At 40.9% G+C, this 24993-nt stretch overlaps 1 protein-coding gene across 1 annotated transcript; it reads right to left on the bottom strand.

Moving 5' to 3' along the window:
* Positions 1-656: 656 nt before the first annotated feature.
* On the bottom strand, positions 657-24477 carry LOC128994390 (suppressor APC domain-containing protein 2). Its single transcript, XM_054418931.1, has 8 exons — positions 24379-24477; positions 22515-22656; positions 21768-22033; positions 20786-21047; positions 18280-18377; positions 8118-8264; positions 7409-7597; positions 657-4101 (listed from the first exon to the last, which is right to left on the bottom strand). The coding sequence occupies exons 1-8, from the start codon at positions 24385-24387 to the stop codon at positions 3964-3966; spliced, it is 1251 nt and encodes a 416-aa protein (XP_054274906.1). The 5' UTR covers positions 24388-24477; the 3' UTR covers positions 657-3963.
* Positions 24478-24993: the final 516 nt, after the last annotated feature.

The raw sequence follows: 24993 nt of genomic DNA, 5'->3' as shown, positions 1-24993 counted from the left end.
AACGAGATCATCTTGAAAATTAAACGTAACGGTACTTTCTTTCCATCGGTCTGTCTTAGGGGAAACCTATAACTTAGGCGATACGAAGTTCGCTGGGTCAGCTAGTCTAATATATAAAATTCTCGTGTCACAGTGTTTGTCTGCAAACTCCTCCGGAACGACTTCACCGATCGTTATGAAATTTGGTGTGTAAATTCTGTAGGTATGCGAATCGGACGTAAACTATTTCCCGTTTTGAAATTCTTAAAAGGGCTCCGCCCCAGTGGCTCTGGAGTTTCCCATGTTAACCTTATGAGAAATGGAATTAATGAATCTTAACAGCTGTTTCAATTAAACAAGTTGGTTCTGTTCTATGATGTTCAATAGCATTAAAGTTACAAGGATTACCAACAGGGTGCAGCACTATTATTTCTTTTACATTTATGACAACAGCTAATTTGCAACCAAAAGGTGAGTGAGCGTAGCGAACAAACTTCAACCTGGAGGCGAGTGAGCGTAGCGAACGAGCTAACCTGAAGGCAAGTGAGCGCAGCGAACGAGCTCCAACTTAAAGGTGAGTGAGCGTAGCGAACGAGCTCCAACCCAAAGGTGAGTGAGCATAGCGAACGAACTTCAACCAGGACGTGATTGAGCGATGCGAACGAGATCATCTTGAAAATTAAACGTAACGGTACTTTCTTTCCATCGGTCTGTCTTAGGGGAAACCTATAACTTAGGCGATACGAAGTTCGCCGGATCAGCTAGTTATTATATAACAATAGTGCGTTTCATGATAACATACACTAAACAAAACAAAACTGGATAAATTGATTTTTAGCAGAAACTTCAGCAACCACACCCAGTATAAGCCAGTGTGCTGCACACAAACACAAACTAATTCAGCAACTTAGAAATATTTAATGGAACAAAAATTAAAAACTATTTAAACAAGATTTAAGCACAACAAGAATGGCAAATAATTGTTTTAAAAGGTGCAAACAACACTGACTTTTGTATACAAGCACAAATTGACTAAAAATATCACAATCATCATATACTATGTTTTGAGAATCTTTTAAGTTTTTAAAATATTCTAAAAATCTAACAACAAAGCTAACAATATTGATATACATAAGATGCTTAAAATGTAAAAAAGGCACCAAACTAAGTTAAAACATATAAAAAGGAAATACATTTAAAACTTACCAAACACAAAATATAAATGTACTAAAATGAACAGTTATGAAAGAACTAACAGTATCTGACAAATACAAATAGGAATGTAAATTGAGTTTAACACAGCAACATTTTAAGTAAGACACACTTACTACTAGAGTTTAAAAAAACAACAACCAGTTTCAATAAAACTTATTCCCCTAAACAAGGCTTGGTTTGGGTATAAAGGTGGTATCAAAATATACATATGTGGATAGTTAATTGTATGATAAACTTATCAAACATAGACTGACACAGAATTACAGTATTGCAAGTGCCAGATTAGCAAGGTTGTACAATATATTAATGTTGGAAGACATCAACGAACAATCGAATACAATCAGACATTAAATCTCATACCATTAGCAACTGGAGCACATGAAAAGAGCCCGAAATTTTAATCCCCAAAAAGGTTCACTAATCTTAAGCATGGAAAGAACCCGGGTCTCCACAGGTACCTGAGGAGGAGGACGTCGACTCGTGTTCTGAAATAGTGTTGTGTTTTGTTGGGTTAGGTTAGGTTAAGTTAGGTTTGGTTAGGTTAGGTTAGGTAAATAGACTATCTTTTAGTAATGTAAATATCTTTTAATAATCTATATTTTAATCATGTAATTTTTTAAAGTGTATCTTTTAATATTTGTATACATGTATTTCAACTGTGTTATTGGTTCTTTCTCCTTTGAAGAAGTTCTAGGAAGAGCCCGGGCTCTTTTCGCACCGTCCTGGGAGGGACCTTGGAGGTCCGGGCGCTTTTCAAGCGTCTGCCTGAGTTTTTGGGCTCTTTTCATGTGCACCCTTAGCAACATGGGAGTGCCCCTGAAGTTCAGTAAAATTCATATGTTTAGGGGCAATTCCATATTGCTAAGAAAGGGTTTTTAGTACAAAGGAATTCAATGCAATAATGTATCAAGCTCAATTAACAGTATACACAACTACAATTTTTAAGACCTCCATCTGGATTAATAAAAGTACATTAGACAGCATTTTTATTTGATATATTTTGTACTTCTATTCACAGCTACCCAAAATAATATATAATACAGTGACATCCGCAGTATTTCTTATTCTCAACACAGGCCTACGATGTCAATTTTGTTTTTACTACAACTGTAAATTGAGATCTAAACCCAGGACCTACTCGTTAAACTAGGGACCGAATAAAAATTTGATATTTTTATTCCCTGATATGAGACATTTTAGTGTAAATCTAATCAGGCAAATGGAAATTCACTTAGTCTGCAGGTTTGTTGCGGCGGGGGTATTATTGTTTTTAGGGATGTTTAAAACTCTTATATAATGATAACCTGTTTTTAGTTAAGAAATTTTTTGTTTGGAATCACTGCCCGGGGATTACTTTGGACGGCCTTCGTAGACATGTTTGAATTGAATTTGCTCCTCACAGATATGCTCAGAATACAAATCGTGTTAATGTCACTTGACATATTATTATGATACTGTAGTAAAGTTTTTTTTTACTAAATAAATAAATAATTTTGTACAAAATGTCATAGTCATAATTATTGTTTGGCACATTATTTTTTACTACTAATTATTTATCCTTTAAATCCCAGCAGGGATCTGTAATACATTTTTTTTTTAAATATGTAGGCCTATCTAAAACATGATTGGATACATCTTACTTAAAATATCACAAAGTCACATTGGTTAAATAGATGTATAAATACCAATTTAGTTTAAGTACCAGTATTAAGTACCAATGCTTTATATACAAAATAAAGTTACATATGCAGACTTTATATACAAAAATATTAAAAATATGAGTAAGTAAGACATACCAACATGCCCAGGCCCGCGGTTTGAATGTGATGCGCTATGGGACAAAGAGATATCATCACTATTAAAATAAAAATTCCGAACAGGCTTGCATGTAAATAACACAGAGCTTAGCAAATTGCAAAGAAGCTAATATTTTAAGACACCATAGTATTTCAATGTAATTGATTCAATTTTTAAATTAGTGTCAACACAGAAATTTCCTTTCCTATGTTGTAAAGGAAAACCCAAATTACCACTCATACTAAACTAGTTAACTGATGAATTTACTATAGTATGGCTGTTTAACAGCCAATAACCAAAGCACCATATCATTTAATAATAAACTTGAGAAAATGTAAGTTTGTCACCATGAAATTATTTAATAAAGAATAAATGATGTCTAAAGTTTTAAATCCTGTTAATAATTTTAATTGATTCATCATAAATAAATTATTTTGCTCTTAGGCAACAGAGAATCAATTGTATTACATGTATTTTCATGAATGGACGGTATTTTATGAGTAAGAGGAAATATATACATAGGTTGGAAATTGGCACCAAATATAGTTTTAAGAAGTATAAACTTCAACTATTTACGGGAGTAGAACTCCCATTCCTGCGTTAAAGCTGTTGCCAGTTTTATAATAAAAGTTGACGTATTTCAAATAGAGCCACCGATAGTGTTCTAAAGTCAATTAGTGATTTCTTTTGAATACACAATATGTTTAACTAAGCCAAACTGAAAGGACAATTTATTGTTAACTCTGTTAGAGGCTCATTCAAATGAGTTCTATTTGAACAAAAAAATTGGCAAAAACTGGTCCTTATTCGGATGTCCACTTCAGCATTTAAAAGTCAGTGATATAGCACACAAGTACAGAACAGTAGTTACTAAAGGTTATGGTATTGTAAAATGCTAAGAGAATGGTAAACTAATAAGACCCTATGATTGAAGCACTGTTAATATCCAACTAAGCTAGTTGAATGTGATGGTCACATGAAGGCTGCAGCATCAGGCTTGGCATCACTACGACGCAGCGGCGCTCGTCCCTGTCCTTGGTACAACTCACGCAGCAACGCAGCCTTCTCACGCTCCAAAACTGAGATGCGCTCGCTCTTCTTTCCAACCTCCTGCACAGGGATAAGACACAATTTTTGAACAGCACTTGAGTCTGCCTATTTTACTTAAAGGTTTCAGTACAATACAGTTTGATTTTTGTGTGTTTTCTACCAATGGTTTTTTTTATGTTTTGTCAGGGAACGGTCCAAACTCTGGTTTTGTAACTACAGTAGACTCCCTCTAGTTCGGCCACCTCGGGACTGGACCACTGGCCGGACTACAAAACGGCCGGACTAACCGGATGTAGTAGAACCTCAATTATCCGGGGTAATTGGGGGGGGAGATCACGGATAAACATTTATTACATACCCATAAAACACCTAATACTGTATAGAATGGACGTTAATGTGATAATTAATTTTCATTTTACATAATCAAAATACAAATTGCGCAATCGTGATGTGTTAAGTCATTAACCTCGGTTTAGTAATAAAAACTGTAACGTTTAAAATCACGCTTACTCAAGCAAAACAAAAATTACACAACATTATACGTACAGCAATAAATCACGTAAAGAACAGAACAATAGAAAGTCTAGTACTGCAAGCTACTGCTATCGTAGTCAGCATAGTCTACTACTACATGTTGTTTCAGAACATATAAGAATGTCGATAAAAACATTAGATAACTCATAAAACAGCATAAAATCATAGTAAGCCTACTTAGTCTTAAAGATAATAACGAAACGACTGTCCTAAAATAGGATAAAGATAACAATGGATGACGTAAAACACCGCTTATTCTTTCTTCTTTGTCCTTCTATTCATTCTTTGGTTTCTCTTCATCCACACATTCAACAAGTTGCCATGGTTACTAATCACCCAATCACAAACTGTTGTGAGTTAGCAAGCACACAGCAGACAGTTGTGCAAAGAGCAGATGATTGTCAGTGCAAGTGGATAGCTTGACCTTGAAGCTAACAATGGCTATTTCTTTGTTTTGCTTTAATTTATTTTTGTCAAATAAACCGTGGTATTTCTAAAACAATAATGGGGGAACCTACCGCAATAAAAATGGTCCAAAATATTTAATAATACTTCAACATATTAGATTGAAGAAAAACTATTTATAAAATGTTCTTGGTATTTTTGAGGTTATGTATTATAGTTTTACATAGGTAATGTGCAAAAATTACCCATAGAAGCACCCGTCAACTAAACTGACATGAATTGTTTACTTCTATGGCCGGAAACTAAACATTCAAGTCGAAGGTCATTCACCCGTGACGATATGACTTGTCCCCCTGAGACCGGGCCGGACCATCCGGTGGCCGATCCAACCAAAGCCGAACTAGAGGGAGTCTACTGTATGATTATAATGTCGGCCGTTTTGTTAGATAGCATATTTAATTCATAGCCCAATGACAAATAGCATCTGGGTCTGGAAACGAACCAGCAACCTTTAGATTTGAAGAAGAGCAGTATAACCACTTGGCTTATCACCGGACGATAACTATAACCACTACAACTATAATTACAACCACTACTTCAGCTATAACTATAACCAGACATAAGTTCATAAGCTGATTGGCAAACTTTCAGGGGGGGGAGGGGTCAGGTTAGTGGCGGTTCTAGGACCTTGTCAAGGGGGGCTTGGGGGGTGTAAGAGGAAAATGTTTATATTTTCAAGTAATTTGGTGACTTTCTAAAGCAATTTTTAACGCCTAAAACTGTCTCCAATCGTAAAAAAATCCCATTCCACCTGTTGTTTGTCATAAGCAAGTAGACATTTACAAATTTAAACTATGACGATTGCATTCATGAATTTCAAAACATAATATAGATGTTCGGGGGGGTCACTACTAGCCGAACTAAAACATATGGGTACCGGTTATTGGCAGTGCTGGGGTAGGGGTGAGTGAGTAGCAAGACACAAACGTTTTCGCAAAAGTACCCCTGCCAATCCCCTCGCCTAGACCCGACCAGATCTGGTCACGCGCACAGAAACTTTGGCCGAACTATACATTGGAATGGACAGAGTTTAAGTGAGCCACAGACAGATTACGCTGATATAAATTACTGATTTCAGTTAAATATGCAGACTTTTAAACCAAGTCAAACTCAAAGGACTGAAAAAGCTCTACTTTGAGAAGATGGTCTCGGCTGGCGTGTCCTAGGGCTACTGTTTCTTTGCGTGTTTGCTGATGCGTGTATGCGAGAGTGTGTTAATGTGTTTTTTTATTTGTTAAATTTGTATGTTTTTTCTTCTTTTTTTCTGAGAAGTGTAGGTACTTAAATTGTTAAATATTTTTATGTTTAATTAGATTAAGTTATCCCAATGTAATATTATTTTGTTATATTTTTGAATGTCAGGTTAAGTGTAAGAAAGGGCCACGATTTTCATTTCATTTCAAAGGACAAAGTCTTGTAATCTATAGCCTCATTAATGACCGTTTAACTATCTCAGTTGACAAAAATAAGGTAGTAAGTGTAATTTTAAACACTAGCACTCTCTGTGTTTGGTGAATACATTTCCAAAACGGATTATGTCAGAATTGCGGCTATGTCAGGATTGGATAATCTCGCGCAAGCATAGGCCTACTATCAAATTATTCCAGTCCACAAAATCCATGTTTGTTTTACATCCACCTAAAACACTAAAATAAAAATGCTTGGACTTGAATATTCCTTTTTAGATTTCACAATTTTTATGCTTTCAGAGACTAAATCTGGCTTATGCCTAACAAATCAAATACAAGAAGTTTTCCTAGAGAATCAAAGACAAATTCCTGAATATTAAGTACTACTATCGGAACCCTCCTTTTTATTTGGTTAGCTTCATTACACCGCTTTTATATTTAGTAAAATCTTAAGATTGTTTTAAAGAAATCATAATTTTTATTACATAACACATCTAACCTGCAATTTTGATATTCATTACCTTTTAGGCATTAAAAAAAAAAAATTGACCTTTTTCTGTTAATTCACTACCACTAGTGGAATGTGTTTACGTTAGGTTAGGTTTTCTAACTCTATACTAAACTGTATAGGACTAACCTAACCAAAGTTTAATTCACTACCAATTCTATTGCTAATAATCTATTGCTCTTAAACTAGTGGTAGTGAATTAACCGGAAAGGTCCAAAAATTCTATTTACTGCTATGTTTAGGACTCCAAAGGGTTGGTTTAGTTCCTGGAGCTTTCCAGGATATTTCATGGTTATTTAAAACCCCTGTGGGATTCCTTATTTTCCCGGACTTCCTGGAGAGTAGACACCATTGGTAATGTGGTATGTGTTAGCGCAGACAATCTGCGGGAGTAACTAAATAAAAGTTTGAATCTTTCTGGGTGGATTTGTGTAAGTATGCTATCTGATACCTCTGTGAGCAGTACGTTCTGCTGCTTGAGCCGAGTGAGGTGTGTAGGCAGGGGAGGGTGAGCCACAGCCAGGTTCATATGTAAAGGCAGACCTCCACTCTCAGTCAACACAGCCAAGTGTCTGTTAACCTCCAACACTCGAGCTCTCTGTAGCTCCAACCTCTCATGATGTGCTTCACTCCAGTGATCCTGTATATGACAACATGAGATAAATGTTTAGTAAACCAACATACTCCCGTTGCAGCCAGGCGAGCTAGTTTTTATTATAGACCAACGTCATTTTCCTTACTTCATTCACAAATAGTCCAGCAATTTCTCATCTCTATGGGACGATTGGTCTCAACATGATATGAATGAAGGAAATAATACATTTATTCCACATAGTATAGGCTACAGCACGAATAAGTGCAATATATACTTTTAAATACATGCTACATTAAAAAATTGCCCCACCGCAGCAAACCTGCAGATTAAGCGAATTTCCCTTTGCCTGATTGGATTTACTCAAAAATATCTCCTTAAGATGTTTGCTACCGCAATAGTACTACATTTTTCATTCATATGGACCAGCGGCGCACTTATGCAACGGCCGGTTTCTACCCATAGTCCCATAGATGCAACAGCTGGTCACATAAGAACAATCCAAAATTTATCTTAGTACTGTTTGTTTATACATTTTCACCAGAAACACATGGGAGTTGGTAGTTACCATGCTGTTGGGCATGCGGCCAAGATACTTCATCTTGTCATTGACGACGGCCACCTGCTTGAGGTACCAGTCTCTTGCCTTCTCCACAGCGGCAAGTCCCATCATCAGGATCTCCTTCTCTTGCTCTATAGCCTTCATACGCTTCAGCTGCACAACAACCACAAACAATATTACCATCCTCGATTTCTCTTCAAAGTAATCAAAGGTCAAATATAATGCGTAATCAAGCTACAAACAGCTGAGTAGCTGAGGGTTAAATTGGCAATCACAAGGTCGCCAGTTCAATCTAGAGAAAAGTTAGAAACTTTTGCTGGTTTAAAACCCATTCACAACTCAACAAGAGATGGATATTTTGAATTTAACAATTGTTAAAAAGAAAAAAAAACTGTAAAATGATGGAAAATGTCGGTTTTGGTTAATCAGATGCTGCACAATAGTTTTCCCACTATTGCAAGACTTATTGCAATGTCTTTGTGATCGAGAACGTACAAGATCATGTTGCGATTGCAGGTGACGATGATGTCTAAAAGACCACGGTAGATATTCATGCTTTTGCTATGATCGCGGAAGAGGACGATGATGTCCACATGACTGTGGGAGATATTTGGAATTTTGACATGATGGTGGAAAATGACTACAAGACCATGAGAGATTTTCTGGATAATTTTGCTGAAATCACCAGATAAGATAATGATGACATCGCGATCACAGGGGATACCCAAAAGTTTGCCGAGATCACTGATTATGTTGATTATTCGTATTCATTATGACATTATGTATGCTAAATGCACATTTGTATGTATACCAAAACTTAAAACTTGTTTTATTGGCAACCATACAAGAAAATGTTAATTATTTAAAAAAAACTTCTTTATCAGCATCGTATGTGTTATGAAATTACCTGAAAGCACAAAATATATGTCAAATAACACTTGTAATAATATATTTACCGGTACACTTACTTTTTACTCACAAGCCAGTAAATACATATAAAAGATGGCAAGTGGTGATCGATTTCAATTGGACACTCGCGATCACCTATTGGGTCTGATTATGATTGGAGTGTCCAATCAAAATCGATCACCACTTACCATGATTTATATGTATTTACTGGCTTGTGAGTAAACAGTATGAGTGTAAATATATTATTACAAGTGTTATTTGACGTATTTTTTGTGCTTTCAGGTAATTATTAATAGTCATGATGAGTGTATGGGATTAAACAGTGACAATATATTTCCATTAACATTGCAATAAAATAAACCTACTATCACCAACGATAAACCTTGCACAAAGAAAATTATGATTAAAGTGGCTTAGTCTAAAATATAAGATGGTCCCAATCTTATCTATTTATAATAACCAAAAACTAATCAAACAAAACTGAACTGAAACCCAACCAATAAAATTTGCAACCGAAACATCACAACTACAGTAGAACCTCGATAACAAGACTCTCATAGGGATTATTAAATAAGACTTGTTATCAATATTGACTTCTTATTGAGGTTTGCACTGTTTGCAGTAACATGTCTTTAGGGATAAAATAATTTCAAGGGGATTTGAAAATTCCACTTGTTATCAAGGGTGGCTTGTTATCGAGGGTCTTCTTATCAAGGTTCCACTGAATAATTAATTTTTTTAAATCCAGCCTAACATTAGCAAACACTGCACTTAACATTTTGCATCAATCTGTGACGCAAAATTCTAGGGGGGGAATAAACTAGTATTCACCAAGTCAGGCTAGGCCTACCCCTAGAACCGGCCACACTCAAATTTCTTCCCCGGAGTGCTCAGAAGGAGCCGAGAAAAATCCAGGGGTCGATACGAAGGTGTCACGGCTTTGACTGATCAATTTATTTAAAATTTAATCGAAGGCTCAGAGCTCTAGAAGTGCTCAGGAAATCCTGCAGACGCTCAGTAGGAGCTATTTCATCCTCACCTTCGCTAACGTGTTTTGGAGAATTTTGCCTAACTTTTAAAATGACTCTGTAGGGCCGACGAGTATTCAATCTTAAGCCAATGTGATATAAATACTCGTATTAAACTGTAAACTATCTGGCTAAAGACGGTGGTGGATAATAAAATCGAATCTAATGTAAAAAGCAATTCCTACAGAGTCGTCGGGGCCTAATTAATATAATTGGACGGATAATTTAACGTGAGTGGTTTAAAATAAATTTAATACTAATTTTTGTAGCTGATTATTCAACTCAGCCTGCTCCCAAGACTCGATTCTTTCACCCGCCAAAGACGGGGTTTAGAACTCAGACGACGAGTCTCGGGGTATTAAAACGTCGAATTAACTGGAGTAACTTAAGTAATAATTTAATCGTGAAACGAACCGAATTAACGTAATTTAATAGCCAATTGGTTTAAAAGAGCCGAAAAATATCCACCGCTAGTCACTGGCAGGCAGGAACTGGCGGGTTTTGTACGAGTCGGCAAGAACTAAGTTAATAAAATTTAGAAAATTATAATCGAACGTAAACGGATAAAATAAATGGCAGACGAGTATGCGTATGTTGGAAAAAGAATATTTAAAAGAAAGTAGGAAAGTCTGAAAACGTAGCTAACCTGAATCGATATCGTATGACGAAGTTAGTTTCGTTGTGCGAAGAGGCTTCTCGTTAACGAGTCGACGGTCGAACAGCGAATAATTCTTGTCCGGCTCAAATTCCGATTTTCTCGGCCGCGGCTCAAGCGCTGCGGTGGCGATTTCGGAAACTAGCCAACAGCTGATCGGGGATTCGCCTGTTGAGCCGGTCTAGTTGTCGTCTGTCGTTGGTCAACAAACACCATTTTGAGGTTAAGTGATGTTGTAATCGGCGTTAAATATTCGTAAAATCGGTCGTTTTAACTTTATTATGTGAAACGGAGTGCTATTATGAATAAATATGTAGTTGTGGGTGTGTTCGTGTACTTCACTGTTATCAAAAGTAGGCCTACGTTCTTTGGCCCATAGCCCAAGCTAGGGCCAACACATAGGCCTAGGATTAGGATGTTGTGGATAAAAATCGGGTAAGTAATGGTGTTTGTTGACTAGCAATACGTTTTTACCCCCCTTAAAATTTGGTACCTCACACCAACTTCACAAAAAAAGAGAAAAAAAAAGATTTCTAACGTGAGGGGGATGGTCCAAAGGGTCTCGAAAAAGGGCAGCTGAAGAAACGGCGTCGTGAAGAAGAGGTCGTGTACGAGAGGGAAAAGTAAATGAAAAAATAAAATCTTCTTGAAAACAAAATAAAAAGGACTTCTTGAACGAAAATAAAAACCAACTGGTATAAAAACACCTCTCGTAAAATCGAAAAACGAATAAAAGAACGATAAAACTAAAGAACTTCTGAATCATCCGTAGGGGTCGGCCCTCAACGTTGGTGGTAGGGCTTCAGGTCCTTCACGTGAACCACGTGTGACACCCCCGTGCGCACGTCTCTAACCGTGTACAGGTTGGCCCCACGCCGCTCCTCAACCTCGCAGGGTCCGTCGAACTTGGGGGCGAGCTTCCCGACCACGGCGTCGGCCGCGGAAGACAGCGTGTGAATCCGCCGCAGCACGCGATCGCCGTTGCGGTACCTCACCTCCCGCCGGCGGAGGTTGTAGTACCTTGCCTGCTGCTCGTAGGCGGTCTTGAGGTTGGCGTGGACCTTCTCGTAGATGCGTCCGAATTCTTGCGTTCGTCTGTCGTGGACTTCGGCGAGCGTTGGCTGTCCGTCAACGTCGGGTGTCGCCTCCAACGTTTTCCCTCGGACAGCTTTCGGGACTCTGAGTTCGCGGCCTAACGTTAGCATCGCCGGCGTGTAACCCGTCGAATCGTGGACGGCGGTGTTTATGGCGAACTGGAGTTCGGCGATATGGGCGTCCCATGACCTATGATTTTCTTTCACAAACTGAGAAATCATGGTCTTCACAACGCGGTTGACTCGTTCCACCGGGTTCGATTGCGGACTGTAGGGAGCTGTGTTTGTGAAAGCTATGTCCCAATCCGTCGCCAGGTCTCTAAAGAGGTTCGAAACGAACTGAGTCCCGTTGTCGGTGATTATGGACTCAGGTGCTCCGTATCGAAGGAGCATCTCCTTAGTTTTACTGACAACGTTCTTGGCCGTTGCCGACCCGATAGGACATAGCTCAACCCACTTGCTGTACGTGTCCTGGATCACCAGCAGGAAGCGGTGGCCCTTGCCAGACCTGGGTAGCGGACCCACTAGGTCGGCGGACACCGTGTACCACGGACCTTTTGGAGCCCGGAAGTACATCTTCCCTGCCGGTTTCGTCTGCGCCACCTTGTACTTTTGGCATGCATCACAGGATCTCACGTAGGCTTTCGTCTCCCGACGCCATCCAGGCCAAAAATATTCGGGCCCTACACGGCAAAGTGTTTTCTTGACACCAAGGTGTCCTGCCGTAGCATCATCGTGGTTCTGTCGTAGTACCGCCTCTACTTGCCCTGGAGGAACGCACATTCTCCAGGACAGCCTACCACCACTCCCATGGCGTTGGGAGGTTCGGTAAAGGCGGTTCTCCACGATTTGATATCGCGGATAGCGTCGTGGGTTGGCGGTCACAGCTGCGTACAACCGGTCGTACCAATCAGTCGGAGGGACGTCGTTGGCTTCGTTGGGGCGTTCGTCGGGTTGCATCGCGTCACTCGGTTGGTTTTCCGGTCTCGTCGATTCCCTGCGTCTGGTCGTGCGTCGCTCGCGAGGCGCGTCTGTCACCTCCGATGTGAGGTGACTCACCGCGACCAGGCCCGATTGGCCCTCGTTGGTCACGGGTTGCCTCGACAAAGCGTCAGCGACGCGGTTCAGGGTGCCCTTCCGGTACTTGATCTCGAAGGTGTACTGCTGAAGTTCCATCACCCACCGCGCTAGACGTCCGCTAGGCTCGTGTAGCCTCATTAGCCATTTCAGCGCGACGTGGTCGGTTATGGCGACGAACTTGTAAACCTCGAGGTACGGCTTGAATTTTCGGGTCGCCCAAACCAACGCAAGACACTCTAACTCCGTCGTTGTATAGTTCTTCTCTTGGTCCGTAAGCAGTCGGCTAGCGTAAGCGATTACGACTTCGCCGGATTCTTGGTTCTGCGTGAGAGCGGCTCCAAGACCGATGGTCGACGCGTCGGTCTGGAGGACAAACGGGACCGAGAAGTCGGGACAGGCCAGGACAGGAGCAGAGGTGAGGCGTCGTTTTAGTTCTTCGAACGAGTCCTCCTGTTCAGGGCCCCACAGCCACCGAGCGTTCTTCTTCAACAGTTGTCGCATCGGGGCGGTTACTTGGGCAAACCTGTCCACGAAACGACGGTACCAGGACGCGAGACCGAGAAAGCTTCGAAGGGTTTTGCCGTTCGTAGGTCGTGGGAACTCGTCGATAGCACGGACCTTCTCTGGGTCGGTCGATATCCCCTCGTTGTTGACGACGTGTCCGAGATATCTGAGCTCCTTTTTGCAGAAGTTACACTTCTCTGGGTTTAAACGTAGGCCAGCCTTTCTAAGGCGTTCGAAGACCACCCGGAGGATCTGCAAGTGCTCAGTAAACGTGGCGGACACCACAACGAGGTCGTCGAGGTAGGCGAACACCTTCGGCTCAAGCTCCGGACCGATGACCTTGTCCAGGAGGCGTTGAAAGGTCGCTCCGGCGGAATGGAGTCCGAAGGGCATTACCGTAAACTGGAATAGGCCTAACCCGGGTACGGTGAACGCGGTGATCGGTCGGCTTTCCTTCGCTAACGGCACCTGCCAATAGCCTTGTTTTAAGTCCAGTGTGCTGATGTACCTCGCCGGCCGTAGTTTCTCCAGAATCGCGTTGATTCTGGGCAGCGGATACGCGTCGGGGACAGAGCACTCGTTGACTTTACGCATATCGATGCAAAACCGAAACTTTCCGTTGCTCTTCCTCGTCAGCACGACTGGCGAACTCCAAGGGCTATCCGATGGTTCGATAACACCATCGCGGAGCATCGTCGCCACCTCTTCGTCGATGATAGCTTGCATCGCGGGATTCCTGGGATAATACCGTTGCTTAACGGGAGCGGCGTTTTCTTTGAGCCGTATCGTGTGCTCAGCCAACGCCGTCTTCCCCGAAACGTCGTCAAACAGTGGTAGTTCGCGTTCCAGGAATTCTGTGAGTCTCGCGTCTTCTTCGGAGGTCAAATTTTCGAGGGCGTTTACTGGATAGGACGGGGGAACGTCGTCGTTGCGGAGGTTTCGTACAGCGGTGTGTACACTGACAAGAGCGAGGTCAGTAATACACCGAATGCCGAGTACCACCTCCACACTCAGGTTCGGGACATGTAGGGCATCCCACGAATACGTCTGGCCCGCGATTTCACCATCCACTCTGTATCGATCCGAGACACGGCAACTCGCTCCGTTGGCCATACGTAGGTTGACGTCAGCCTGGTCGGGTACGCTGCCGCACGCCCGAAGGTGACGTACGGCGCGATCTCCAATCAGACTGACCGACGAGCCGGTATCGACGAGGGCGCTGAACGTCACACCTGAGATGACCACGTCGACGAAGGGTCGGTCATCTCTGGGGGCGCGTTCGCGGCTGACGGTTCCAGTGAATTCCGTTATGAAGCCGAGCCAGCGATTCCACTCCTCGGAGGTCGTACGGCGTTTCGTTCTACGGGGCTCAGGCGACCTCCCGCAGACTGAACCCGATGGCCGTTTCCCGAGACGCAGTTGCACCGACGCGTGGAGATACCTACCCTCTTGCAGTGGTAGCAACGCAGGACCTTGGGCTTCGGACACTCGCGAAACATATGTCCGGTTTCGTCGCAGTTCCAGCACACGAATTGCCGTGAGTTTGCCGATCGTTGGTCCGGCGATACTGGGTGATCTGGTCTTCGTGGAGTCGGGCGTCCGCCTCCGCCTATAATCGTCTCGTGGCGAAGGGTCACGGGAGTTGGACCGAGCAAACGTAGTTCTCTTGCGGCCGTCCTCCAAGGGTTTACCAGGTCGAGACCTGGCCGTCACCTCGGATTCCTCGGCATGGTCGTCCGACAAGCGATCAATTGCCGCGCTGTTGTAGACCCGGTCGACTTTCCGATCGCGAACGTAGGCGGTCTCCGGAATCAGTGACAGCGAAGGTGGTGGTGGCGGACGGAAGGTCTGCCGGCTGCGAACGTATGCCTCGTAGCCCTCAGCTCTCTCCAGCAACTCCTCCAGAGTACAAAAATCGGCACGACGTATAGTTAATTTGTACTCCGGGCGCATGTTGCGGTAGATGAGGTCAAGTTTGCCTTGCTCCGAGAACGTACCGCTCCTCCGAATCAGCGTTGAGAGCGCGACGACGTAGTCCCGAATGGATTCGCGCTCGCCTTGTGTCCGTCGCCTTACCTCGTCGTCTAGGTCCTGATGGTACAACGGAGGTAGAAATTGATCCTCGAACTGGCGTTTAAAATCTCCGTACGAGCGCCAACTACCGCGGCAGTTACGGTGCCAAAGCAAAGCCAGGCCGTGAAGAAGTTCCGGCAGCGCCTTCGTCACTTCGTTGAGGTCGATCGAGTAGGCTTCCGCCAACTCCTCCAGACGTTCTAGAAACGATACCGGGTCCTTCTTGCCGTCAAACCGCAGATTCCACTTGCGAACCCGATTGCACAACGACGGCGTGTCGTCTCCCACTCTCGTCCCACCACACGGGTTAGGGTTGTCTGGACGTGAGGTTGAGAAGCCGGGTTGGAATCGTGACGTCCACGGGTCCTGGTTGGGCTGTGACCAGTGGTTTGTCCGGTCGCCGAAATCGTAACGAGACGTCTGGGTTTGCGACTGGAAGGCGTACGGTCGAGGCAGGGTCGTTTCGTAGGTCGTCGGGTAAGCTGTTGGCCGTTCGTTGGGTCTATCAAACGTAGTACGATAGTCGTGTTCCGCCAGTGGTCCGAAAAGTGTGTGACGTGACGCAATATCTTGACCAGGTGACGGGGCGTTAGCCGGCAGCTTCACCAACGTCGCGAGAGTTCGTCGAACGGACTCAGAATCGGCGTTTGGTGGGAGTCCCAGCATTTCTCGAACGCTGGCCATCTCCTGTTGCGTTGAAGGAGGTGCCAGCCACTGTGGTCGAAATTGTGTATCGTAGGCTGTAGAGGCAGTAGGCCCCGATACCGCGATCGCCGTCGGGTTCATCGGTTGACCGATGCTTCCCAACGGGTTCTTCCAATAATCGCAAAAACGTTTGCGGAGCTCGGCGACGCTACCCTCAGTATCTAGCTGATATTTTGTCATCTCAGCAATCAGGTGCTGTTTGCTCAGAGTATGAATCCAGCCGACGCGTGGGTCGTCCAACGGCGATTTCGGGATGCTCTCCATCGTCGAAGGTATTTGGGAGATCGTCGTCGTGGTCGTGGTCGTCGTTGACGTTTGAATTCCCACCGTGGATATCGTCACGTGGCCGATCGGTAGCGTATCGGGTCGGGCAATGGTCGTCGGGGTACTCGAAGTCGTTGATTTTGTTTCTCCAGTCATTTCGTCTAAATTTCAAAGTCCAAAACCGTGTTTTCAAGTCCAAATGTTCGGGCGCCAGAGATGGGACGCAAAATTCTAGGGGGGGAATAAACTAGTATTCACCAAGTCAGGCTAGGCCTACCCCTAGAACCGGCCACACTCAAATTTCTTCCCCGGAGTGCTCAGAAGGAGCCGAGAAAAATCCAGGGGTCGATACGAAGGTGTCACGGCTTTGACTGATCAATTTATTTAAAATTTAATCGAAGGCTCAGAGCTCTAGAAGCGCTCAGGAAATCCTGCAGACGCTCAGTAGGAGCTATTTCATCCTCACCTTCGCTAACGTGTTTTGGAGAATTTTGCCTAACTTTTAGAATGACTCTGTAGGGCCGACGAGTATTCAATCTTAAGCCAATGTGATATAAATACTCGTATTAAACTGTAAACTATCTGGCTAAAGACGGTGGTGGATAATAAAATCGAATCTAATGTAAAAAGCAATTCCTACAGAGTCGTCGGGGCCTAATTAATATAATTGGACGGATAATTTAACGTGAGTGGTTTAAAATAAATTTAATACTAATTTTTGTAGCTGATTATTCAACTCAGCCTGCTCCCAAGACTCGATTCTTTCACCCGCCAAAGACGGGGTTTAGAACTCAGACGACGAGTCTCGGGGTATTAAAACGTCGAATTAACTGGAGTAACTTAAGTAATAATTTAATCGTGAAACGAACCGAATTAACGTAATTTAATAGCCAATTGGTTTAAAAGAGCCGAAAAATATCCACCGCTAGTCACTGGCAGGCAGGAACTGGCGGGTTTTGTACGAGTCGGCAAGAACTAAGTTAATAAAATTTAGAAAATTATAATCGAACGTAAACGGATAAAATAAATGGCAGACGAGTATGCGTATGTTGGAAAAAGAATATTTAAAAGAAAGTAGGAAAGTCTGAAAACGTAGCTAACCTGAATCGATATCGTATGACGAAGTTACGTTGTGCGAAGAGGCTTCTCGTTAACGAGTCGACGGTCGAACAGCGAATAATTCTTGTCCGGCTCAAATCCCGATTTTCTCGGCCGCGGCTCAAGCGCTGCGGTGGCGATTTCGGAAACTAGCCAACAGCTGATCGGGGATTCGCCTGTTGAGCCGGTCTAGTTGTCGTCTGTCGTTGGTCAACAAACACCATTTTGAGGTTAAGTGATGTTGTAATCGGCGTTAAATATTCGTAAAATCGGTCGTTTTAACTTTATTATGTGAAACGGAGTGCTATTATGAATAAATATGTAGTTGTGGGTGTGTTCGTGTACTTCACTGTTATCAAAAGTAGGCCTACGTTCTTTGGCCCATAGCCCAAGCTAGGGCCAACACATAGGCCTAGGATTAGGATGTTGTGGATAAAAATCGGGTAAGTAATGGTGTTTGTTGACTAGCAATACGTTTTTAACCCCCTTAAAATTTGGTACCTCACAAATCAACATGAGGGATCAATTAATTACTAATTAGGCTGAAAGACTAACAATCAACTCAAATTGAAAATATTCGAAATTGTCATTAAACTAAATGTAGCATTAGTTTAAAACATTTGAACTTTTGCAGTCTTTTTAGATTCTTTGGTAATTTAAATTTTCACAACCCTGGTGTAGACCCAGTGAAATTCAATTCGTATCACTATTAAATGCAGAAGACTGCAATTGTGTCACTATTAGGTCCAGTAACCCACCATGTTGTAGTCGATGCCGTTTTGCAAGGTGTGTCTGCGAGGCTCCCGTCGTCTGTTGCTCGTCTTTTTGTGCGGTTGAGGCTGAGGTTCTGCTACGGCTGGCAACAAAGACAAATTTTTAGATATAAATGTTTGCTGTACTGGTGGGGTCTCAAACATGCTAACAATAATCAAACAAGTGGACCATTATTTCTTATTTATGTAAATAATCTTTGTGAAGGTGTATTCAATGGCAGACTAGTTGCGTTTGCTGACGATACTGCACTGTTTTACAGCAGTTCAAATCTAGAACAGCTTAGACTAGAAATGCGAGCTGATATAAAGATGCTAAGAGTGTGGTTCACAAAACACTTTATGGTCATGAGTCCTAAAACAAAGTATATAATATTCAATTTGTCTCGTAACCTTAGCTTTGCTGAGCCATTAAAATATCATTCGTTAAATTGTAAAATGGATATACAGTGCCAATGTGCGGACATTGAACAGGTAAATTCAATTAAATATCTAGGCTTAAATGTTGACTCGAAGATATCTTGGAAAATACATATTGAGGCAGTTAGACAAAAATTACTGAAATACATCCGGATATTTTATATGTTGAGGCCAATCTGTAGGAAAAATGTTTTGAAATCTATATATTATGCTCTGATAAGTTCGAAAATCGAGTATGGGATTGAGGTGTGGGGAGGAGCATATTACTCAAACCTTAAACCAATAATAACCATACAGAAGTATTTTGTCCGCATAATATCAAACAAAACAAAATTCGAACACTCTGAACAATTGTTTAAAGATTTACAAATTCTTACATTTAAAAATTTGTATATTTTTAAAGTTTTAAAAGCTTTCTTTGATAAAAGTGGGGAAGACCGGCACAATATAGGATCTCGGGCGTTGACCCTTCGAAGATGTTTCAATGTGTCAGTCCCTAAACCAAATTCAACAGCTTTTAAAAACTTTTATCTTTATCTTGCTCCAACTTTCTTTAATTACTTGCCAATTGATATAAAATCGTGTTTCAACAAAAGACGATTTTGTTATCTCACAAAAATGTTTCTATCCTCCAACGATTCTAATGCATATTATCGAAATTGTTGCCAAGTTTATCTATGACGTGTATCCATTTCCCAATTTATCATATTATTTTATTTCTATATTTTAATGATCAACATATTACTTCTAAACCACATAGTTTTTATACTCTAAATGCATCTAGTTAAACTCTCCCTTGTTATTTGTACAGTTTTTTCATATTTATCAGGTCTAAGGTATTTAGTCCTATTTTAACAATGAAGCTTAGTAATGTTATTTTTTTAGAATTGCTTTAGAGTGTAACATTTATTGGTGTCGGTGATCCCATCTTTTGAGCTGTTTTATATGTGTTTTTTCGTAATAGAACATCCCAAACAGGTCTTTGACCTAGGGATGAATTGTTTCATAGCTATAAATAAGTGTGTGAGTTAGTTAATCTAAGTTATTCTTAAGTACTCTGTGTAAAAGATTGTAAAAAAATATGAAACAATAAAGATTTTCTGATTTCTGATTTCTGAAGTACTTTAATACTTTCTTATAAATTGGGAACCATAAGAACGTAGATTTTTTAAGCCAAGTATTAATGGAGATGAGGTTAGGATGAGTGGCGCGATCTTGTAATCTTGTTAGTGACTAAGGTCGACATGTTCCTTAGACACAGCTGTTAATATTAATAGCCCATACAGCCAATGCCAACTTAGGGACCTACAGTTTATAGTGGAATCTGAACCACATTTTGCTTTGAAATTAACGAATTGGTCTAATTATCAGGATAGTACTGCGGATCGTCGTAGTACTCACTAGTGCAGACGTTAATCCACACCAGGGAGTATCGCATCCACAATGCATGCCTATAAATGTCCACAATTCCTCCTAGTAGCTGGATTTACAGGACAACACCACCGTCCCAGTCTATATAAGTAGTTATATATAAGTAGGCATCCCATCCATATAAATCACCTGTTGCCAATTATTTATTCAAATAGAATATATTTAGGAGAGTAGGATGTCTACTTCTATTAATTGCCAAAGCTAGAATCTATTGTAAAACTTCACTTTCTGCACCACCCATTGTGTCTCAAGTGCAACCAAAACAGTTCATAGAAACAATAAACTATCAGCCACAACTTAAAGGCAAAATTAAATTAGCTTAGATATTATTGAAGATAGTATTATGTATGTTAGTTGTCCTGTCTTTTCCAGTTGTTTATGCAACAGTAGGCCTGTTACAGGAAAAGTTTTATTTACACTAAAGGACTAGAGGGATCAGGGTCCTTACAATGCATAATCAATCATAAAAACCCTGTTAGAAATGCAAAAAATTTCAGGTTAAGTGTAAGAAATGGCCATTACGTTTGTAACTTTTCTACCTAAGGTAACAAATTTCTCACTTCGTTTAATTTCTTCTTTCAAGTTTATTTAGTTTCAAAACTTGTCATTAACAGTCAGAGAATGACCGAGTCAAACCACTCACCTGCAGGTTTACCATCTCCAACACTGCGTCTGGTGTCACCCATCAGTAGGCCGAGCTGCCAGTTGTGCAGTGCTGAGCGTATCTCTGCCTTGTCCTTGACGGGAGCAGGGAGCGGGGCCAGGCCGGCGCCAGTGCGAGGGGGCTTGGGAGGTCCGTATAGTGGCGCTACTGGCTTGACCCCCCCACCACCACCTCCACCGTCACCAGGCAACTGAGGCATACTTAGCGTCCTCTGTTGAGGCATCGCATTGTTGGGCCGAACCTGTGGAGAGAACTATTGATCACGGTTTCAATATTTATCACTAAACTTAGAGGGGTTTTGGGTCTTGAATTTTTTTTATAATAAGGCCTAGTGGAATTGTATTATATGCCTTAAACTGACAGAACTGATCAAAGACTCAAGCCTATTTGAGTAAAAAGCTTTAGCCAGGTATGATGTATCTCATGACAATGTTGGCTAAGTTTAACTTACACATTCCACTTCTTGCTCCCTTTAAGAGCCTTGCTTTGTGCTCAAGTAGAGCCCGACGTACACTTAAAAAAATCACCTTAAGGTATTAGTGATGGGTCAAACTAAATTTGTTAAATCAAATTTTTTTAAGATGGAAGCATTACAGACCCTTTATCAATCATAATTAACAACCTAAATACCAGAAACTGGTAAAAATCAAAACAAAGAGTGCTCTGAAAAATCAAACAACTAATGATGTGGATTTAAAGATAGGTTGATTGGACCCCCACTACCGGTAGTAGTTAAGTTTAAATAAGGTTTCACTCCACCACCAAGCTATAATCAACAGGACAAGAGGCAGACTTATACAGTCTCACTGTGCTAATCTTACTAGCCATTAAGGATATTGACAGGTATGGTACAAGGTAATAGGTAGAGGTTCACTTAGTATATTTGGTAAGCCTATCATAAGGCCTATTCGACTTCAAACTACATTTAATTATTGGCCGTTTGATAATAACTTCTGGTTACCGTTGCTGTGTTGGAGGAGTTCCACTGCGGCTTGTCAGTGTCCAAGATAGGAGCAGATGGAGGTCTGGCAGGTTGGATTGGCTGTGTGTCGCTGTTCTGTCTGTTTTGTCTGCTCTCCACTTGGTTGCGCAAAAGGCAAATCTTGAGCCCAGCGCAAAATCTCTCGAATGACAGTAGGCCGTTTGGTGGTGTCACCTTCCTTAGACTCTCAATCACTCCTTTTGGCAAACCTTTCGTCCCATCATCCTGCCAGCGTCTTTCGATTTCTAAAAGCGCAGTCATTACTAAATCATTCTTTGAAACATCTACCGTTAAGTACTTTTAGGTGAAACGTGATACACAGTGTTAAGAGACCGAGTGATTATGCTGTTTGGCTACTTCATACAATCTGAGGAGAACACACTGCAAACGCTAAATTTTGCAATGATTGTCAATGGAAGGTTATTGTATGCAGGGAAGACACTTATTGAAAGCGTAAAAACTACCTCATAGGGCAACACAAAATGGTATTACGATACTAATGTTTAGAGTAGGTACTTGTTAAGACCCCTACATATGAGAATAAACCATATGCTTGAATTTAATCTTCAGGTAATCACTTAGGTTTTATATCTAGCTTTAGTTTAATTAATTACAGCTACGGTAATGAAAAAATTTAGTCCACTTTATCAAGTGTAGTAGGTAGGTAACATTAATGTGTAAATAAACTCATTCAAAACAAAACAATTCTTAGCTACAGTACCCTACCTGAAAATTTAACAAAACCAGCTCCTTTGTCATCCATAATGTCAAACAATGTACGAAGAGCCCCAACAAATGGTTTTGGGAGGCCGTCCAATGTGGCCGACTGTGGCAGGGGAGGAGACATAGCTGCCTCTCTTAATGTCTCCTAAAAACATATTATACTCATAGCATAGCAATTAATATAGGACCGGTTCGTAAGTAAACACACATGGCTCATTTAATTAAAAAACAACTTGGATTATTGAGCTGTCAGTAGCTTATACTGCGGATTTTAATTGGTTGGATAAACCTTTTGAAAAAAATCTAGGCTAGCCTACTTAGAAAATCTCATCTGGATTCATTCCCATTTTTGTCATCCGGTAGGGCCTACTCTTAATGTTTCTTAACCCTCCGAGGGTCACGCGTCAAAAAATAGACGCACAACACACTTTGTGTAGGGTCACGCGTCTAGTTTAAGACGCACAAACATCGTTTACGGCGAAGGCTCTATGACTGACTGAATCGGATTGAACTGGATCGAGTTAGGTATCGTTCTTTTCATTAGATTCTAAGCTTTCTAAAGGTCTGTCTCTAAGCGCTGTTTGTTCTCTGAGCCGATCGTAATTGTTAGCAGACAGCTGACGTGCATATTAGTAAACAGGTTACTTAACCTCGGACCGATGACTGATGTGTTTTATTATGTTTATCATTGTTTTAGTGTTAAAAATCAAAAGTAGTGATATACGTGGTGCATTATAAGAAGATTTAAGTGGTTTTGAAGTGCTGGTTGATGATCCTGAAGAAGTAGGTAGTGATATTGATGTAAATTATCAGCCAGATTCCTAGCTATGGTTAGGCTATGCATTCTTAGCTAAACGCTATGTACTGAAATCCGTTTTTCGCTCATAACTTATTTATTTGATAACTTACCTCGCTATATGATTATATATTTGTAATCCTCATTAAATTTAGAACAAAGTGGCTATTTTCAAATATTTATAGGCCTATAATTTATACAATTTCATTGAGCGTGAACTTATTTTTTTTTTTAAATTTTCGAAATTATATTTTTTTTACCTAAAAATTTTTTTTTGAAAAAATGTTCCTTATGTTTTATATATAATATTGAAGCCCATGATTTTCCAAAAAAAAGGTATATAGAAAATTAGAATTAACATTGTTTTAAGCTTCTCAGATCCGTTTTAATAAAACCTTGCAAAGGGGCCAAAACTAGGTGGACATTAAGGCCTAAACTATGGACCTTTGGAGGGTTAAAAACACTTTGTTGAAGAAAATTCTAAATAATTTAGCAACACACACTTGGGTGCTTATTTTAAGCCAAATGAATGCAAAGTGCCTGTTTAGCTTTGATGATCTGTCCAGATGTGTTACTGCTTAGGATCAGCGCTAAAGCCTAACTAACTTCAAAGTCAGAATAACTTATATAAAACCTTGAGTATCAAGGAAAGCTGGGCCTAATTTGGTACCGTACTTGTTTGACTTAAACACGTTCATACTTTATTCCATTATCTAAGTAGGCTACAGAGTAGGCTAAGAGCACACAAAAACTCACTGACCTATTGAATAGGCTACTGTATGTCCATGGAAGAAGCTAAGACCTTGCAAGAATAAGATGTTTGAAGGGTGCATGAGCTTTCAATCTTATATGTTTATTTAAATAAAGTAAGTTATTAACCGAATTTTAAATCAATTTCCTATATTTTCAGGACTAACTTTAAAATAAACATTTAAAATTGACAAGCAGTAGGCCTAGCTTAAATTGGAATCCAATCAAAGTTTAAGAAACTGTGTCAAAAAATATAGGCCAAATTTGTACATATATTGTCAGGTTGAATTTATGTAAGTTAATTATTTATCACATAATTACCTTGGACATAAATGACCCCTTTCACTTATGACATAATAAGTTTGGAATTTACTTTGACCAGGTTGGCCAAGTACCTCACATCACATAGCACAATACACACACACAACATACAAGAAAGAAAAGAACACAAGAATCAAAAACAACCACAGCACAGCAGCAGAACAGGTTTTGAACGGACGAAGAAACGAAAGACTGAAAGAGAACAATGAGTATCAAAGGCCAGAGAATGATGAATCATATGAGATAGACATTTTATCTCAACGACCTTTAAAAGAGGTATGCTGTTACTATATACAGTTATTTGATTTGATTTTATTTCCTCTGTGATGCAGTTTTCCTGCAGCGTATCCATCTAAACCTTTCTGATTTATGATCTCCGGTGTATAGTGCATTAGTATCCAAACATTAAATACAAAAACATGCAAAAAAGCATGTTGTCTCTATTTTCAAGCAACTTCAATCGGAAAACTTCTTCACATGTTCAAATTAAATTTCGAGAATGTTAAGGACTATATCAAAATCGCTATAGGCCTACAGTATTTTAGCTGAGCGAGATCGATCGACCTACGACTTTGAAGGGATCGGGAAGAGAAGGTCCAGGTGGGGGGTTGGTCA

This window comes from Macrosteles quadrilineatus, unplaced genomic scaffold, assembly GCF_028750875.1.
Source record: "Macrosteles quadrilineatus isolate MER2022 unplaced genomic scaffold, UCM_ALF_1.0 Scaffold_5__1_contigs__length_97177068, whole genome shotgun sequence".
Lineage (NCBI taxonomy): Eukaryota > Metazoa > Arthropoda > Insecta > Hemiptera > Cicadellidae > Macrosteles > Macrosteles quadrilineatus.
This window is presented reverse-complemented; position numbering and strand designations above follow the sequence as displayed.

Excerpts from the sequence above, each read along its gene's own strand:
- LOC128994390 (XM_054418931.1), bottom strand. Across the intron at positions 8,265-18,279 it reads ACGGCATCGACTACAACATG|CTGAAGCGTATGAAGGCTAT; the intron begins GTGGGTTACTGG and ends GTTGTTGTGCAG. Across the intron at positions 7,598-8,117 it reads GCCGCATGCCCAACAGCATG|GATCACTGGAGTGAAGCACA; the intron begins GTAACTACCAAC and ends TGTCATATACAG.